The 20,398-nt window shown below is 42.0% G+C and overlaps 1 protein-coding gene across 1 annotated transcript in view; it reads right to left on the bottom strand.

Annotated features, from left to right (window-relative positions):
• The window catches only part of Ctnnbl1 (catenin beta like 1), a 161,645-nt gene that overhangs the window by 37,315 nt on the left and 103,932 nt on the right, over window positions 1–20,398 (bottom strand). Inside the window, exon 11 of the mRNA XM_069988321.1 lies at window positions 17,314–17,495. Within this exon, the coding sequence (XP_069844422.1) occupies window positions 17,314–17,495 (182 nt within the window). The remainder of the gene's footprint in view (window positions 1–17,313; window positions 17,496–20,398) is intronic.

Genomic DNA, 20,398 nt, shown 5'->3' with positions numbered 1-20,398 from the left:
AGTTACTCAGGAGGCTGAGATCTGAGGACTGCAGTTCAAAGCTAGCCCAGGTAGGAAAGTCTATAAGACTCTGATCTCCAATAATAATAATAATAAAAACTACTCAGAAAGAGTCAGAAGTGGCTCTGTGGCTCAAGTGGTAGAGTACTAGCCTTGAGCAAAAGAAGCTCAGAGACAAGGCCCTGGCCCTGAGTTCAAGCCCTAGCACCAGCAAAAAACAACAACAACAACAACAACAAATACCAGGATAGAGTAGACTCAATTTGTAGTTTATACTTCAAGAGAAACCACCTCTGAGACTGAACAGGTCTCCACTTACTCTGAGTCTCAATATCCTTGTCTGTACAATGGGGATAGCTTAATTTATGCAGTCTCCTCTCAATTCAAGACAAGATTCTAGTTATATTAAAAAAATACTCAAGACCTGACAATTTCACCTACCAATTCCAATACTTCCTTCTAGGAATTCACTCAAGAGGTCAAGAAAACATATGACCACAAAAAGACTCACAGAGCTGCATTCCCTAACGGCTAAAAATCTCAAACAGCCTAGGGACAGGAAGAATGGAGAAAATCATCCACATAATGGAGTACTACTAAGCCACAAAAGGAACAAATTATCACTAGCAGCTATCTGGGACCATGCTACAACTATGGACAAATCTCAAAAGCAGCATATGCTGAGTCTCACTCTCACTGGATAAGCCCACTGGTTGAGGATTTAGATGAGTGAATTAATGTGGAACACAGGACAGTGGTTGCCTCTGTGTGTGTGTGTGTGTGTGTGTGTGTGTGTGAGAGAGAGAGAGAGAGAGAGAGAGAGAGAGAGAGAGAGAGAGAGAGAGAGAGAGGGAGAGAGAGGGAGAGAGATTAGGGTAGGGCAGGTAGGTACTTTTTGGGTTATCATAATGTTCTACTTCTTGACATTGTCTGTATTTCCTGAAACTCATTAAATAATACACTCAAGATCTATGCATTTTACTTAGTAATTGTATCTAAACAATAATATATAACTCAAGGTAATTGTATCTAAACAATAATATATAACTCAAGGTTAAGGATAGGCATGGAATGTACTGCTGTCTGCAACTTATTTTTGACATTAAAAAATAAAATACATGGTGGAAGAAATGGACATAAATGTGTTAAAGAAAATATAGCAAAGTGTTAATCGAATAATCTAGGTGTGTAGGGGTGGGGACATAAGTATTTGCTAGACAGATCTGTCACTTTTCCTGTACATTTGAAATTTTACTTAAATGTTGAGAAGCAGGCAATAAAGAAGTGAGAGGAATGTGAACTTGGAATATAAATGAAGAAACTCCCAAAGGTGATTTTCAAAAAAGGAGTTACATGTCTGGTGTTTCAAACTTGGAATGTCTTTTCCGCTGAAATAGGTCCACTAGCACCCATTTTGCCTGAAATACATCTGAGTTTTCTTTTTTCTTTTTTTCCAGTTGTGATGAGACACCCCCCCCCCCCAAACACAGCCTGAGCACCTTCTGGGTGCAGAGCAAGGACACTGCCTGTGGCTGACTTACTCATTGTCACCATTCCCATGGGGATTCCCTTCTCACATTGCAGAATGTTCCAGCAGTACTATAGATTAGAAAAATGTTTAAGTGCTGTCTTAAATTTACAGCTCTGTAACAGTGGGAAAAAGTGTGCTGAATAAGGAAGTGATTGTGTGTGCCAGGAAATGCTTTGTGCTATACTGCTTTACCTGAAGAGTTCAAAAGGAAAAGACTAGAATGTTGGGCATCTAACCCTCTCCCTCAGGGTGTGTGAGCTGAGTTTTCCTAAGGCAGGAGCTCATGTATTAGGGAAGGTTCATAGCTCAGATGGGTTGAAAAGTAAGGTCTGGAGAGCATCAAATGTTTGCCTATGGAAAATGACTCTGACCTGAAGACATCATTCCATCTCTCTGGTGGCAGCAGTGTGACTGAGGAGTGTGGAACTTCAGTAACTCTGAAGGCCTGGCCATATTCTGTCCATGTGAGAAAGACCTAGGACCTAGCCAGTTTGGCTAAGGAGATAATGTTCACCTGAGAATGGATCTTCCCCCATCTCTTAGTTCTACAGCCCATTTGAATTTTATCTGAAGAGATAAAGTGAACAGCTTACAAACAAAACAATGAACCCTAAAGCTTTCCTTATAGCTTATAGGAGCATATGACTAACTTCAGGTCAGCAATCTAGGCTGAACTGGTGTTTGGGACATCCTGGAAAGGATATGTCCCTTGCCCTTTTTGCATTCCTGCTACTTGGAATATAATAACTGGAGCTCTAGTAGCCATCTGAGACCATAAGGCAATCTTGAAAATAGAAGTAAGGCACCTTTATAGCTAACTTGGGGAACATTAAAAAGCCAACATACATCCTGGAACCTATGAAAAGGACAGCAGGATAGATGCCAGAAGGAATCTGGGTACTTAATGGCACTTGGAAGCTGCCAGGCTACTATGCTGACCTCTAGGCTTGTTTACCTTGCTATTCTAGTCTCTTATTAGTATCTAGGAGTAGTTCAGAACAAGTGTGATTCCTCCCTGAAGCACTCATGCCTAAGTTTTTTTCTACCAAAGTCAAGACAAGAGACTGGAAGTCTTCAGAGTTCCGGTATTGGTACCAAGGCAAAGATGAATGACATTTGCTCATTCTGAGAAGTAGTCACACAGCCCACCCAGAAAGTCTTAGCACAAGAAGCAACCGTTGGTGAAGAGGTGCATGCTCTTCTTTTCTTTGCCTCCAAGGGTCTCTTAAGTTCACTTTGGAGAGCCAGAGGGAGGACACACCTAGCCATTTACAATTAACCTCCATCCTTACAATGGCAGAAAATTAGTGCTTGGACTTAGTCACCTTTATTTCATCTTCATAGTCCCACACACCCACCACAGCAGCTATACCTGCTGTGTGAAACACAGCTGGTACGAAAGGCCTTTGATGAAGAGTGGCCTTTGATGAGGAGTGGTGTGCATCAGCAAGGCTGCTGGAATGCTACATTTCCTGTGGCTGATCACTTTCAAGAGTGTTCACATAAACTAAACTAGGTCTGAAACCTAGAAGCTCTTTCAGGATGGAGAAGTGGGTTATCCAGGCACAACCTCAGCTTTCCAATGGAGCCCCCTAAAATCTTGACATCCTACAAAAATAGCCAGCATATTTGTTCTGTGGCCTTTTCATTTTTATAAAGAATTCTTTGTAATGGCTAGCTTAGTGCCCTCTCTAACAGTCTATAGGATTGGCAAAACACAGAGAGAACTGCCATCAGTGCCTGGACTCAGACTGAGGCTAGGCACAAACCACAGGATGCACCCATAGTATCCCTCACAGATGTCTCTGCTCTCCTGACTTCCTACCTGCTAAGCCTCAATCTGCCTCAGTATGAGAGGAACATCACAGCACAGAGTAAGACAGCTATTTTCCTGAAAGCCTTTCCCTGGACGCTGACTTTGGATAGAAAATCAGTAGGTGAGTATATGTGTGTGGGAGGGGGGTGAGGGGGGGAGGTGCTCCTAGGCCTTTGGGAAGGATGTAAACCCAGTTCCTCAATGCTTTCATCCAGACAACCTAATCTCTTCATATTCCTCTCACATTAGGCAGCGAAGTTCTTTTTAGGTGGCTTTAGCTTTGCCAGCTGTAGCACACCCCATCCACTTCCTCCTACTCTGGGGCCCTGCTGATTGCCATGAAACCCAGAAACCCCTGTGTGCAGACCCGAGGCGGTCTTATGTTCATTTGCTTGAAGTCTGACTTCTGAACCCTTCTTCTAGGTATCATACAGTGAAAAGACATAAGGAATTTCAGTGCTGTTCTTACATAGCTTTTTCAGTTTCATTCTGAGACAAACAAACCAAACCATTGTATCATCTTTCTCACAGAAAAGCCTCATTAAAAACACACATTGTTCTGTGCTGAGAAAATGCCTTTGCACCCCAATCTAACAGGGTCAGACCTCCTGTTAGGAGGAGATAAAAGAATCCAGTCCATCCTAAACCCGCATTGTGTGTGAGAAGAATAATTCCATGCTCTGTTTTACTAACAGCATATAATCAACCTCTTATGCTGGCAAATATACTAAGGACTTGTCAGCATCAGTTCCTTATAGGTATCTCTCTATATACCTAAAGTGTAATCCTTCTACAGGTATGAATAAGGAGCCAAGGTATACATGCATTTCCCAATGGGCCTTTCTTATAATGGGAAAACCATTTATTAGTGTTATGTATAAGACTGCAATGCTGGCACTTCACATTTCATTTTCTTCCTCTCCCTCTCTGCCCGCATTTCTTTTTATTTCCTTGTGTCGTATCAGGGATGGAACTCAGAATCTTGTGTATACTAGGTGAGTGCTCTACCACATAGCTACACCACCACCAGCCCTCTTTTTTTGATATAATATTCATGACCATATGTATAGGAAATTATTCTCTCCATTTTACAGAAGAGAAAAATAAATGGGGCTGGGAGGTTATTATGTCCCTTACTCAAGTTTGCAGAGCTAGCAAGAGCTATGAAATAATGGATCTAGCTCCCAAGGTCAGCTTTCTTTCCACTACCTTATAGCTGCCTTTTTGCTGAACTAAGTTTCCTAGCACCCAACTTTCCCAGGCACTGCATACCCAGTTGACTTGTAAGAAATAAGCAGAGAGCCCATTTTGAACAAAGCGATAAAGTGAAACTCCAATGTCTCTTTGTTTTATACAAAACAGATGGTTTCTGGCAAAAACTGACTTCAAAGTAAATTTCTTCAAAACAAATCCTCCTTGCCTACTACTGAGGAATCCAAGACATACTTCCAAGGAAAGAATTCCTGAGTCTGCTTCCTCACAAATACTTGGTGAAGGGAATAAAGAACAGCCTGGCAGATGCTGGGCAGGCTACAAATGTGCAGCTACTGGCACAACTATTCTATATTGTCCCTTACCTGGCCATAAGACCTTCCCCCATCAGTGAGACACTCCACTGAGACCACAGCACAGCCTGCTCCTAGAAAGCCTCTGACTTCATTCTGTATCGTCTATAAACTCTATGTGCTACAGTAAGACATACTGGCCCAGGGAGCAGAGAACTCAGACCATTGTCTAGCATGATACTAATAAGCAGTCAAAATCAGAAAGACATGCTTCACTTTGGGACTCAGTTTCTACAACTGTATATTAAACAGACCTCTAGAATGCTATACAATTCTTTCCTTTCTCTTATCAGTGGTTCTCAGTGATGGGTGGAAGGAAGAGGATTCCACTATCTGAGACACTCTGTAATTTTAATGTGATGATGGGGGGAGGGGTGGGGTTGTTTCAGCCCCTAGAGAAAAGAGGCTGCTGAGCACCCTTTGTGCTCATGACCATGACAGCTCTTCACAATAGAATTATCCCACTCAAAGTGTCAACAGGGCCAAATGGGCAACCCTGAACTAAGTTTCTTATTTATTTATTTACTTATTTATTTACTTACTTAATTAGTTCCAGTACTGGAATCTGAACTCAACACTTGCTAGGCTTGCTTGTTTGGCTAGTGTTCTACCATTTGAGCCACCCCTCCAATCTGGCTTTTTACTGGGCTTTTTAGAGATGGAGTCCAGTGAACTTTTCTGCTGGGGCTGACCCTGAACTCACATTTCAGCCTCCTGAGTATTTAGTAGTAGTGGCATGAACCACTAGCACCTGGTTTACTGAGCTACTTCTGACACCTAATGGCATGAAGCTAAATTATCAGTAGGTTTTAATGTTAATAGATATATTCCAGCTAGATTTCCCTAAATGAGTATCTAACTTCAAGGCACTCATTTCTATCAGTTATTGATTTTGCAACCAGATATTCCATATGAGATAAAATTATGTGACATCTAGTGATACCTTAAACTACTATAGGAAGAAAGGAGGAGAGATGAAATAAGATAGGCTAAATGATAATGATCAAAGCTGGGTGATGAGTACACTAAGGGCTCAATATATTTTTTATATTTCCCATAATGAAAGGTATTCTCCTTCCATTTTATTGAGTACTTGAAAGGTACTCAAAAGATGAAAAGGATTCCTACCCACTCTTACTACCAAGCATGACACAGACCTTGTCTGACGGAGCACGCAGTTGAGTGGAGATAAGCAGACAGCAACTGAACATAAGGGATGCTTCTGTGAATGGGGAAATTAAGGCAGATTTCAAAGTGGGGGTAAGATTTGGGGAGACTTCCAAAGAATAAGTCCCAGGGAGAAGGGGGTCAATAAAGGCTCGAACTCGGAGAGAGCGAGAGAAGGGGTGACATTGTCCAAAAAGAAATGTACTCTTTATCTGACTTATGTAATTGTTAACTCTTGATACATCAACTTTATAATAAAAATTAAAAATTTTTAAAAAGGCTGCAAATGTTAAAATATTGAGATAAGAAAGCAGGCTCACAGCAGGAAATGCCTCAGCTCAGGCTAGTGGGAACTACTGCAGGAGATGGGCAAGTAGGGTGACAGGCAGCCAGAGAAAGCCAAAAGGGCAGGTCTCTTATGTCATGTCAAGTCTAGATTTTACTTTAGATTTGTATTAAGAAGTCTTTACAGGATACTAAGATTCCTACTTTAGAGATGCTGGAGGCAGTTTACCTCTCTCCCAGAACTTTTTTACAAAGAGTAAAGAACATCCTGGAGAGAGGCAAAAATTTCCATAGTGAACAGGAGTAGAAGACAGCTGCAACCATCTGAGAAAGGAATGGAGGAGAACAAATAGGAGCAGTGAACAAGAGGCAGGAATGACAATGAGATCAAATTCAAGAGGTACCTATGCTACAGTGGTTTTCCTAACTGACAAACTCCAAAGCTGAGAGAAATGAAAGGGATGGCTTAAGGAGACTAAAACTGGGATTAACACAACAGAATCTAGAAATAGCACTTACTGGATTGTTACCTTGGTGATTAAAAGTCATTTAACTTTCTGGGTTTTGAATAGCTCCGTGAGAGACTGAAGCACAGTATTAAGAACTTGGGCTTTAGGTTCTTGCAGACATTAACTTAAACTGTGTGCACAATTTGAGACAGTACTTAACATCTTTGGGTTGTTTCCTCAGTAATGAAACAAGTTGATCCCCACCCAGATCTAGCATTAGGGATAATGATATCGTGTATGTTCTAGAACCCAGCAAATCTCAAGGGTGAGTTCAGCATCCCACCATCCTTACCAGTAACCTCAGACCAGCTGACACACGGTCTGGCAGCTCAGCTGGTTAAGGGCTGACACACAGCCTGGCAGATGAGCAGGCAGGAAACATTATTATTCCAGAAGTTTGCCAGCCAGCAGGCATACTTAACACAGACATGATTTATTAGTAATCAATACATTTAAGAAAGTTGCAGGCATGTTTTTTAGTGATTATCAAAATGATATGCCTAATTTACTTTATGATAACCCCACAGCAAATAAGGAACAAATTAACAATCAGTTTCTTTCTACTTTAGAGCCAGGAATAAGGGGGAAAAGGTACTTAAAAGAAAAAGTGTTGGGGAAATAGAAGACAATGGAAAACATGGAATTTAACGCACCATCTCTATTTTGCACATGTGAATAATTTTATACTATACAAGCACTTTGTTGATACATTGTCTTATTCAAGTCTCATATGCTGTAAGATATTACTGGCTCCATCTTAAAGATGCTACAATTGAGGTTCAGAGAGCTAAATAACTTGCCAATTAACCAAACAGAAGAGTTAGGGCAGAAATGCAAGTTGAATGTTCTGAAGCCAGCCCAGGATTCTTCTCTTCTGGATTACTGGAGGTACTGCTTCTTAAGACCTTTAAAAATCACCCTGCTACCAGTTCCAGCAAGGTTTTCCAATGAGCTCTCCTCAGTGATGACTGCCCTGCCTGGCCCAATATAGACATCCTTTAACAGAGTATATCTCAATGAGCAAAGGGCTGCTTCAGTACAATCTGATATTTGAGAATAACCTCTGTTTGGTGATCCTTTGTTTGGCTACCAGGAAAGAATGTTCAACATCTTTCCAGCCTCCTTCTTATGCTAATTACAGCTCATCAGCATCTGGACACCCACAAGCAAAATCAATCTGGCTACAGAAGCAAGCCAAAGACATTTTCCTACAATTAAAAGAAAAAACAAACAAGACGGCAATATGATTAAATAGACAGGGCATTTCCCCAGCAACCTGCAGGAGTCCAGGAAGAAGGACACTAACAAACATTTCACACCTATAATTGTATGCTTTATGAGCAGTGAAATGTTTACAAGTTTATCTTCAGTTTTTCCCCTTCCACACTGTACCTTCTGTTTGATGACAATATGCCTAACACATTCAAATATTCATGCATTTAAAAAATACCTGTGAAATATATTTTCACCTCCTTTTCTTATACTGTAACCAAATGAACCTGGTCACTGCAGTCATCTGTCCACACCTCATTTCCTTAGTAGGGGGATGTCCCAGCATACCTACAATACCTGGAAAAGCTACCATGACATCCAAGCACAGCTGAGCACACTAATCACCTTGACAACCTAATCCTTTAACCTGAGGGCTATCTTGCCTTCTAAAAATAAAGTATAGCCCCCTACTGGTATTAAAGGCCTACTCGATGACTCAGTGTCCTCACCTGCCAAGTTGTGGGAATGAGGTGAAATGAGAATGTATGTAAAAGAATACAGAATACTAGAATAAAAACAGTACCACATGACAACACTGGGGAAGCATGTCCCCATAGAGATTACATGTTCAATTTTAATAAATCATGGTTCACAGTTAATTACTCCTCACTCCTGAGTTATTGTCCTGTACTGGCACCACCTAAAAATGCTAGGGAAATAACCTGAAATGATCTGGCTATTTCTCAATTGTTGCTTCTATACTGCTGGTATTTGTTTTACTTCTATGAAGGAGATAATTACATACTAAACCGTTTCTATAAAATTTAATCAAGATTATAAACAAAAACTAACAGAATCATACTGACAAAACCACAAATGAATCAGTAGAAATTTCTTTCCAAAATAAGAATTCTGCTAATGCTGCCACCAAAAAGCTAAATGAAAAATGCAAAGAAAAACCCCCAGAATAATCAATGTTTCTCCTACCCTCTCCACCTAGGCCCTCAGTAAGATAATTGAATTTGTGCTAAATAAGCTGAAATAGTCAAAACAACTGAAATTAATGTTATCCCTAGAACTGTAAAAATTGGAATACTTTCCTAGTATGAACTAGTAAAACAACTACTGTAACAGCCAACTTGATGAATACTCACTTGGTGCCAACAGGGTGGTGAGCCCTGCCCACAGATGAACCCAGTCAGTCAGGGTGTACAACACCTCTTCAGAGGCCAGTTTTGTGTAATTACCCAATATCCTACTCCACAATAAACCCAGCAAAAGGACTAGTGCCACACTGGTCTCAGAGCTACTCCTGGGGAGCTAAGAACAGTGCAGACTCAATGGTTTTATGCAGACGGACAAACTAGGAAACACAGATTATGGGCCCTGGAACAGCATTTTCCACATGGTCCCACATGATACTGACAGCAGCCAGGTATCAGGCTCACTGAAGTCAGCCCCTTCCAGCTTTTATTTTCCACTTGACTTTCCTTCATCTGGCTAACTTCACCAAAGTTTGGCTCAGGGCCACAATTCCAAGGCAGGGTTGTTTCTAATCTCCACCTGTTCTCTCACCATTCAGGTGAGACTAGCAACCCTCTGTATTCCCATGTGCCTCAAGCTTCTGTTTGCCTTTTACTCTGTAATATAAATGGAGGTTTCTATGTCTCCTAGGTGGGTTGTGAACTCATTCAGCCTCCATTTTTACCTCATAACATAAATTCAAGTTTCTTAGTCTTCCTAGCTGGGCTGTGAGCTTGTTCACCTTCCACCTAGAATACCAAGCTGGCACAAAGCACAGACTAATGAGACAATGAGTGAGGCCTTCCTGCCCTATTTTTGGGCACCTATCTATAGAGATGGATCTCTACAAGGGCAGTCTAGACTGACATCCAGTGACAGAAACAGAAGACAGGGTCTGGTGCCTCCATCAGGCAAAGATGAACTTAGGCTACAATAGCCAGCATCACACTGGAGTTCAGGCTTTAAGCATCATGATAAACAGTGGCTGTCCTGTCTCTGTGGCAAACCTTGTATGCTTTGCCTGTCCACCCATAGTGTCCTGGTTCACAGCTGGCTCACTCACAAAAGCAAAAGCTTGCATCTGACACATAAACATAAGATAGGGAGAGGTGGGGATGGCTATTTTGGAAGGGAGGTGGTAACTGTACCACTGATCTAATATCCACATGCTAGAAACCATGACTACATTTCCCCACACACATCATCTTGGGAAGATTTCCTCAGGCAGTTTGCTTGAAGAATTCAAGGTTCAATAATTTCCCCAAGGCTACGATACTAAGAGTTTGTGGGTAGAGCTGGGGTTTGAAACCAAGTCTGCTTGCTGACAAAAACAATCCTCCTCTCATGAGTCTGTGTTGCCTCTGAATAAGCCCAGGGAGCCACAATAATGTTGGAGAAGCCTTAAGAAGCCAGCCTAAATTCAAGTTCTGCTTCTGTCACTTACTTGTTAAGAAAGAGACTTGGGAACTACAAACTCTCATCTGTGAAAAGGTGATAGAAATGCCTAATTCATTTGGACATCTGTAAAGCCCTGAGTATATAAATAGTGGATGCTGAACAAATGCACAATGGTTGTTGAGTCAGATCTTCTAGCCCAGGATGGCAGATATACCCTCTGTCCCAATACCTTCCTCAGTGGTAAACAAGTTGCTAGGCTGTACTTGAGGGATCTGTGGGCAAATCCAATGTGCAACAAGCATTGTCATCCCTCCAACCTGCTCAGATTGGATCTGAGTTTGGATCCCCAATCCAAACACATTGCTTATTTCAGCATCTCAACATGTCGCCATCCAGGTCAAGAGTGAAAGAAGCAGCTGGAGGGAGAGAAAAGGAATTGATCCAGAAACTGTTCAATGACAAGGTTCTCAAAGAGCAATAAAACCCAACAGTAAGACATTTTCATCCTTGTTTAACACAAAGTGCCTCATAGAATACGGCTTAATGCCATTCTTAATATTAAGTACTGCTTAGTCTTCATCGCCCATTGTTTTGATTACTGTATTTTTAAACACAGGGAATACTAAAATAGAAAAATAAAAGAAACCTTGAAATCTCCATTGCAGATCATGTAAAGGAGACATGGGGACCTGGAGCTCCCTAGTATATCCCTTTGTGAAGGTTCTAATCTTATACTCCACAAAAGACTAGCCTCATATACATCTATCCATAGGCCCAGCAGATTCAGGAAGGCAAAGCATTCTTTCAGGCATGTACTTCTTAAATTACGAAGATAGGAGAAAAATGAAGACAAATTGGAAACCCATTCTTACTCTAGCCCTAATACTAGTGAAACTAGGTTTTCAAGCACCTGATCTATATTACTTTATTTAATCTTTATGTTGCTTTTATAAGATAGATCCCAATATCATCCCAATATTACAAATGAGAAAATGGAGGCTCGGAGAGGCTAAACAACTTCCCCAAAGTCACAGAATTGAAAAAATGAAATGACAGGACACATATCTCAACCCGAGTCTTACTTCTTGGCTCACTTTTTTTTTTTTTTTTTTTTTTTTTCTGGTCGTGGGGCTTGAACTTGGGCCTGGGCACTGTCCCTTGAGCTGAAGACAGCTCAAGGCAAGTACATTCTTTCTTTCTTTTTAATAATGGGGTTTGAGCTCAGTGTCTCCAGCTTACCAGACAAGCATTCTAGCATTTAAGTTAGCCCCTTAACACTTTTAATCTTAGTTCTCAGTTAGAGTCTTAAATTTTTCCCTAGCTGGGCTTGGACCAAGGTACTCCTACCTATAGTCTCCCAAATAGCTGGGATAATAATCTTTTTTTTTTTGGGTCCAGTCCTGGGGCCTGAACTCTGGGCCTGGGCACTGTCCCTCAGCTCTTCAGCTCAAGGCTAGCACTCTACCACTTGAGCCACAGAGCCACTTCCGGCTTTTTTATTTTTGCTTATGTGGGGCTGAGGAATTGAACCTAGGGCCTCGAGCATGCAAGGCAAGTGCTCTACCACTGAGCCACTTCCCAGCCCCTGGGATAATAATCTTGAACAACTCTGTTTGGCATATTTGTTGCGATGGGGTCTTCCAATCTCTACATTCTGAGAAGCTAGATTACAGGCATGAACCACTGTGCCTAGCCCACAGCCCATGTTCTTAATCACTCATAACACAACAACTAGCTAAATTTGTTCATGTTTCTGTCTCTTCTTCTTACTGTCATGATAACCAAATACTATTATTCACCCTTTAAAAAAAAAAAAGATACAAATTTGCCATCTCCTTTCTTAAGCATCTCTAGAATCATTGGGCTATTCCTCTTCTGGGCTTCCACAACATCCAGTGTAACATTTATCACACTGTGATGTGTAGAATCAGTATTAACTAATAGTGTATGATAAATATAATAACTCTAAGCTTTTCCCCACTAGGTCAGATTTGTAGTCATCATTTCATTAATTTGCACAGTAACCCAAGAAGGTAGGTGTTGATCCTTTCCTTACAGATGAAGAACCAGGAAAGTACTGAACACTACCATGGAAAGAAACTGTGCAGCTTCATGGTTGACCCATACACTAGTTAGATAGCATTCTGCAATGATCTTCTGTAGTCCTCATCATAGTCAGTACATGATGAGTGAAGTAATTTATTAATCCTTCCATTATTTACTCAGCACATAGCATGCACTGAGCATGATGAGAGGCCTGATGACAATTTTGCCAGGTCACTCTGCTATTTGTTCCACGCACCGTGAAAAGATAAGAGCCCCCACTACCATGAAGACTCCTCATTGAATCAGGATTAGAACCAATGTCTGACCAAGAACTCTTTAAACACCAGCAGTCCAGGGAAGAATAAGCCAGTGTGGTGGGGCAAGAGAGCAAACACCAACGGTAATGGTGTTGTGAAATGAGGGGTCTGTGATTAGAAGCTGAAGGAGCCTCAGTACTATCAGCTGCTTACCCCCACTGGACCCACAGTTATGAATGTGCTGAGGCTCACAGTACGCTCGGATACATACAGGCATCCTGCAGAAGCTGGCTATAGTAAAAACAAATGGACTAGCTGGCTGAATTCCAGGGCCCTCTGTAGGAGCCTCCTCCTTTCCTTCCACCAGAATTGTCTCTCTAAGTGTTCCTGTTCTCTTGTTCTCTTTAATAATGAAAGGAATGTCTTTGTAAATGCTAATATAATTTTGCAGTAGAAATCTGTAAAATTGCTTTTTTCCCAAACCATGTTTCTGCTTCCTCTTCTGTATGTAAGTCTGATGAGGACTGAGAGTGTCCCTTTCCCCTGGGTGGGACCTTTAAAACTTACTAAGGCTGTGGTGGAATCCAGCAACTGTGGCAGAAACCTGGTGGTTGAAAAGGTTGAGTCAAGAGATTTTTGCAAGAGAGAATTCATAGGATTTCAGATCAGTTACATGTTGGAAAGCCTTAAGAGTTAAGTACAACGTACTGGTTTCTGTTAGTAGGGGGTGGGGGGAGGGGCGCTACCTCTCAGAAGTGGCTGAGGCCAAAGATGGCACAGGTCTGGTTGACAGGCTGAGTGTGTATATATGTGGGGGTGTTACCTTCTGGTTATCAGCTGTGGCAACTAGAGCCTGGAAAAAAGAATGAGGTTGAAGGTCTGGGAGCCAACGGCAGATAGTCAAAGCAGCAAGAAGTAGATGAGACTGTACAGGTTAGTACATGGAGTGACATTGCCAGTGAACAGAAAGTCTTGAGGGACAGATCATAACAGGGGTCTGAGAGGGAACCCTTGGAAAAGTAGTGTCCCCGAGAGACACTCCATTCTGTTCCTGGCTTACACAGGACCAGCCTCGGTTTCTGTTATATTCTGAACATGTCAGCAGTCCTAATAAGAGTTGTCCCCATGAAATGGCAGGTCATCATCAGAGCCCAACATAAGACTTTCTGGTGCTGGAGGTGTGGCTCAAGTAGTAGATTTCTATCTATGCAGGGCATGAGGCCCTGAATTTGAACTCTAGTGCCATACAGTAGAAGTCATAATAGAAACTGTGCTTCTGTCTTACCTCCATTGACTGATCTCCCTTCTCTGATTGCAGGGAAGCCTTGCCACTCGCCTTTCCTTACCCTGGTGGGTCTGCACAGACAACTGCCTGCTTCCTGTATGTGCAGTCTGCTGGAATCACTTAGATTCTGTGCAGATGACAGAAAAGTATCCTTCGAAGTGCTGACCTGTTATCAGCTGCTGTCACTGTGGATAAGGTAGGAACGTGTGCACGCACCCAGCGTGCTCGCCACAAACCTGCACGCTGCTCAGCCGCTCACCCTCCCCAAAGCTCTTAACAGCCTCCGGGGGAACCATGTTAAAACAGCGCAATTAACTAGAACTGCTACAAACTCAATAACTCACCTACCTAATGAGGCAATACAAGGAAAATTGGACCTATTTTAATAAGAACTTTAAAAAGAGACTGGGAAGTAAAGGTCAGATGCCATTTTCAGATCCCAGCGCTTTTCTTCTTCTCTCCTCTTCTGAAGTAGTTAATATCAAGGAGACAATACACAATGTGCTGTTCTTCGCAGAACCAGAAAGGCAGACAGTCATGCTACTGCACCCAAGGGCAGACGATCCTTTCCAACCACCCATCCCCCTTGCTAAGTGCCTCCCCGATCTATTTCTGAAGGTTTTATTATGCAAACCTCAATGGGTTTCAATTACAATATTTCTTGTCCTCCACCTGACTCACACACACAAAAAACTAAATTGCCAGCAATTCCAGTTTTGTCCATATTTGTCCTCAATGAACAGTCACTCAGGGAGGTGGTTGTTCACATGGAGGCAATACACATCTACTGTGCACCTACTCCATGGCAAGCACTACACTGGGCAGTGGGATGCAGAAGTGATAAGATCATTGGCTCTACAGTCTCTGAGTAATGAGGCAAAATCCACTCAGTAGGGACTCCTAGTGCAGGGGTATATCACAGGCTTCCCTGAGAAAGAAGGATGACAAAAAGACAGAGAGGCAGATAGGTCAGAGAAAGTCACTACAGCTAGAAGAGAGAGAGAGAGTGAAAGAGACTGGGAGCAGAAATGGGCTGGGCACAGTTACAAATATTCATAAGGGCCAGTAAACATTAACTGATGCACTTAAATCAAAAGGGACATCACCAAGAGCAACTGAGAGCTCAGGCCTTACCTGGAAGATAAGACCAAACAAAGAAATTTCTGCTCTGTCCCCATTTTTATCCTACCCATTGAAGCTGCAGCTAAGGGTTGGTCTGAAGTGCAGCAGCTAGCTAGATGGAAGGAGGCGCAGGGTGGCACTCTCTCCTTGGGGTTCCTTTCTGCCTGGGGTACTGGTGTGTTCAGGATGCAGTGCTCATCCTCACCAGCCATTATAGTGCAAACATGCCTTTTAGGAGCTGTCTTACCAAGCCATTGCCCCCACTAATATAGTGTTATCAAATTCCTAATGTGGGCACTCTAAAGCAAATGTACTGTTACCAGCACGCCACCGGGCACATTTTTCAGAAGGAAAACAGCTGCTCACTGAATCTGTCACTTCTTCCCTTCTCAAATTCATGCACACAACCCCTCTGTACAGCATCTTTACAATAAAATAAAATTTAAAAAAATTCATGCACACAGAGCAAGAGCTGCTTCAAAACATGGTGCCAAGTCTCTCAGTGGAAATGAGCAGCTCAGCCACAGTGCAATCCCTGATGAGTCTCCTGGCTCTGGAGCTGCCTGGATGACTAAGGGCCGTGCCTCAGAAGCTGAAGGCTCAGACATCAGAGCTTCTGGTTTGCTGTCATGTCCCTCAACTTTACAAACCAAGAAGGAAAATGCAGGACAGGGGAGTTAAGCGAAGTATCTAAAGTGACATAGCTGGTTAGTTGGAGAACCACAGTTTGGATCCTTTCTCAGCTAATTTCCTAATCTGCAAAAATGAGGACCACTACCTACTCCATTGGTTGTGAGCTCTAAATGAGAGAGCAATGGTGCAGTAGGGCCAGGGATTTAGTAGGCTACAGTGAATAGTAACTCCTGCCATGCCTCATTTTGCTAAGTGGGGAAAGTAGCAGGGCCAGCAGTGGGGTTAGTGTGCTTTCAGTTAGTGTATGTTTCCTATTTGCTTGGAGTTGGATTAAAGTCTCTACTTGATCTCACATCTCTACCCCACAGGGTTTGGCTGCCAGCTTCTCTGCTATTTCTAGGAAGTGATCTGATCACTGAAGGACATCATCACTGGAGGTAATATCCTAACAGGCCATATCATAATTCCTCCCTTTAAGTTGGGAGAAATGAATCCAGGTCAGTTTGAGAAAACATAGAAGTGCTCAAACTCTTATCTGGGAGGCGAGAGGGGTGGGCGGAGGATGCGAAAGATGCAGCCAAATCCCTGTGTCAGTTCTAACAATCAGTGGTGAAAAAAAAAAAAAAAAAAAAAAAACCAGCTCAGGGAACAATTGTAACTTCTACAAGACAACCAGAGGAGATTGCAGCATAGTTCAGGTCTTCCTCTCTTACCCACCCCTCCCCCTTCACCCTTCTCTACCCTATCTGCACTTTAAAATAGCCATCCAACCATGTAAATTCCCTGGTGCCAGCGTCTGCTAGCCTCCAGTGGAGCTGTCAATGCTCATAAATCCCAGGCCTTCCGGAATGCACTGCGGCTATTTATTGGAAGGAGGGATGTAGCAGGCCACTAGACAATAGCAGGAGGAGATTGGGCTAGCAGTAACTACTCTGGTTACGGCGTCGCAATTCATGGCAGCATTTTGCTGGGAGTGTGCACCATCAGGGAGGAGAAACATAAAAAGGGGAACCTAGGCTGTAAATAGTTTATTCCAGCAATTCCTGATGTTGGCTGAATCATACTTTAATACAGAAATACATGAAAGTACCACTCTGAAGGTGACGTGTGCTGCCACCTCATTACTCTTTTCAAAAGGGTCTTCCATCAGAGAGACATCAAGCTACAAATTACAGTGAAGGAAACAAAACCCTCACACACACAGACCTATTAAGAGGCCATATGAAATGAAGCCACCAGGATTTGAACAAGCAAGAACTGAGCACGAAGAAAGGCCATCAGTGACCTGGGGTCTCTGGGTTGCTTCGCCATGCATAGAAAATCATTAGACAGAAAAGCACAAGCAAGTGTTCTTCCTCTCAGGAACTAACTCCCAAATGTACATTCAGGAAAAGTTCAATATTTCTCATTTCCCCACTTCTCTTAATGTATCAAAATAAGGCTGACTTCTCTGGGGAACCTTACCTTCATGTTCTTTCTCAGTGGTTCCCACTTTCTTGATCTTCCTGGGAGATTTCATAAAGAGGGGAAAGATGGTTCGTAAGCCAAGAATGTCCACAAACTTATGACAATTGTCTGTGCCCTCGGGCCCAATCATGGCATGGTCCAGCACTTTCAAGGCACTGCTCCGTGAGATTTTCTTTTCCCTGTAAATGAAAGAGGTTTCACATTCACAAACCCCATTTCATAAGGAAGTCCTAGTATTTAAAAATGAATTGTATTTACTTCAGTACCCAGTAAACAGAAAGTAAATAAAACAATTTAAATACACACTTGTTAACAACTAGGAAGAGTCTATAATAAAATGAATGAGTTCTTGTGGTTACAGTGATAAATACAACAGGAAAATTTAAAGTGCCATATGAAGTATTATGACAATTTTTAAAGAAAATGCATTAAAGATCAAAAAGATGCCGGGTGCCACTGGCTCATACCTACAATTCGGGCTACTCAGGAGGTTGAGATCTGAAGAGTTGAAGCCAGCCTAGGCAGGAAAGTCTGTGATACTGTGATCTCCAATTAACCAGCAAAAAATTAGAAGTGGAGCAATGGCTCAAGTGGTACAGCACTAGCCTTGAGCAAAAAATCTCAGACAAAGCACCCAGGCCTTAAATAAATTCAAGCCCGGGCTGGGAAGGTGGCTCAGTGGTAGAGTGTTTGCCTTGCATGCATGAGGCCCTGGGTTCCATTCCTCAGCACCACATAAACAGAAAAAGCCGGAAGTGGCGCTATGGCTCAAGGGGTAAAGTGCTAGCCTTGAGCTGAAGAGCTGAGGGACAGCGCCCAGGCCCAGAGTTTAGGCCCCATGACCGGCAAAAAAAAAAAAAAAGAATAAATTCAAGCCCCAGGACTGGCGGGTGGGGAGGGGGGAAGGGGGAAGGGAGAGACTAGAGCCAGGCGCTGGTGGCTCATACCTGTAATCCTAGATACTCAGGAGGCTGAGATCTGAGGATCACCTTGCACAGCCAGCATGGGCAGGAAAGTCCAATAAACCACTAGAAAACTGGAAGTGGTGCTGTGGCTCAAGCAGTAGAGCACTCGCCCTGAGCTTTAGATCTGAGGAACAGCACCCAAGCCCAGAGTTCAAGCCCCACAACCAGCAAAAAAAAAAAAAAAAAAAAAAGACTAGAAAGAAATGGACTAAAATGCTAAGAGATATTCTCACCCAGAGGTTAAAGGAATTATAGATGATTTATTATTACTTTTTCTTTCTTTTTAGCTGCTTTATTGGTATATAATTCACAAGCCATTTAATTCACCCATTTAAAATGTACAACACATGGATTTTTAGCATATTCACAGATATATGTAGCCACTACTTAACCACAGCCATTGGTAGAAAATTTTCATTATTCTGAGAATAATCATGAATGAATGACAAAGTCTACATTCACCATCTCTCTATCTGTGCTGTGACTATGGTCTTTATGACAGCCTTCTTTCACCTGGCTCAATATTTTCAAGCTTGATTCATGTTATCATGTTAATATAATAATATCAGTATATTTTATTCCTTCTGATAGCTGATCATTTCATTGTGTAGATCTGCCACATTCATTTATAATAACCACCGTTGATGGAACCTTTGAATTGCTTCTACCTTTTTTTTTTTCCTGCCAGTCTTGGGGCTTGAACTCAGGTCCTGGGCACTGTCCTTGTGCTTCCTTTGCTCAGTCACTTGAGCCACAGCGCCACTTCCAGCTTTTTCTGTTAATGTGGTACTGAGGAAGCAAACCCAGGGCTTCATGCATACTAGGCAAGCACTCTACCACTAACCACCTTTCCAGCCCTATCTTTTTTTTTTTTTTCCGTGCCAGTCCTAGGGCTTGAATTCAGGTCCTGAGCACTACCTGAGCTTCTTTTGCTCAAGGCCAGCACTCTACCACTTGAGACAGAACTCCATTTTGACTCTTTTGGGGAGTTTTTTTTTTTATTGGATATAAGAATTTCATGGAGTTTCCTTCTAGGATGGCTTTGAACAGTGATCCTTGGATCTCAGCCTACTGAATAGCTATGATTATAGGTTTAAGCTATCAGCATCTGGCACTTTTACCTTCTTTGCTATAAACTCTCACGTAGTACATCTACTTAGGAGTGGACATGCTTAATAACTATGCTTAATGACCAGCCTGTTTTCCAAAACGGCTGCAGCACTTTACATTCCCATCAGCAGTGTGGAAAGGCACTGTTCTGAGTTTTTGGTTCTCATTATTTGAGTGGGTGTAAAATGTATCTCACAGTGACTTTGAATTGTATTTTTCTGATCATTAATGAGGTCAAATACCTTTCCATGTGCTTATCAGCTATTTATATATCTTCTTTAGAAAAATGTCCATTTGAATGCTTTGTTTGTTGTTGAATAGAGTTAGTTGGGTTATCTCTATTACTGGGTACTAAGAACTCTCATATATTCTTCTATAATCTACGTTATTTTCTTGAACAATCTATGAGGTAGAGAGGAGCAAGTCAGTCATTTCTTAATGTGGTACAGATGGTAAGTCAACCAACCAAGCCAATGTGCAATGTTTACCGTGCACTTAGTCAGCAGATACAAGAGAACATGAAAAGTAAGATATAGCTTCTGCTCCAAAAATATTTAAATCTATTTGTAGAGACCAAATTAATATGAAGCAAGCAGGAATAATTAGTGGCTACCTCTCTTGTGATCTAACACTTGGTAGTAAGGGACGAGGAAGACAACAGGAGTGTTAGGAATACCTCTACCTTTATTCTCTTGCCATGTATCCATAACAACAGCCTGCAATACTCACTGATGATGACTTGTAGTCCAACTACCCAGAGTGGCTTCTGCTAATGTAGTAAGTATACTAGCTGCCAGGAAGTATAGGGTCCATGTCTTTAAACAATATAAGAACAGGCAAGTCAAAAATATTTTTAAAATACTGCAGCCATGGAAATTAACCCCACAAAAGTAAAATGTGGAGATAGGACTTTATTTAGGAGAGGAAGATAAAGGTGTCAGATGGCAGCCTTGACAAAGTATTGAGTCTGAAGGATAAGTGTCTGCAGAGAAGGAAGAGGAGTGACC

The sequence above is a fragment of the Dipodomys merriami genome, unplaced genomic scaffold (assembly GCF_024711535.1).
Source record: "Dipodomys merriami isolate MVZ:Mamm:240054 unplaced genomic scaffold, mDipMer1.0.p SCAF_354, whole genome shotgun sequence".
Lineage (NCBI taxonomy): Eukaryota > Metazoa > Chordata > Mammalia > Rodentia > Heteromyidae > Dipodomys > Dipodomys merriami.
Note: the sequence above shows the minus strand (reverse complement) of the source record. Positions and strands in the feature narration are given on the sequence as shown.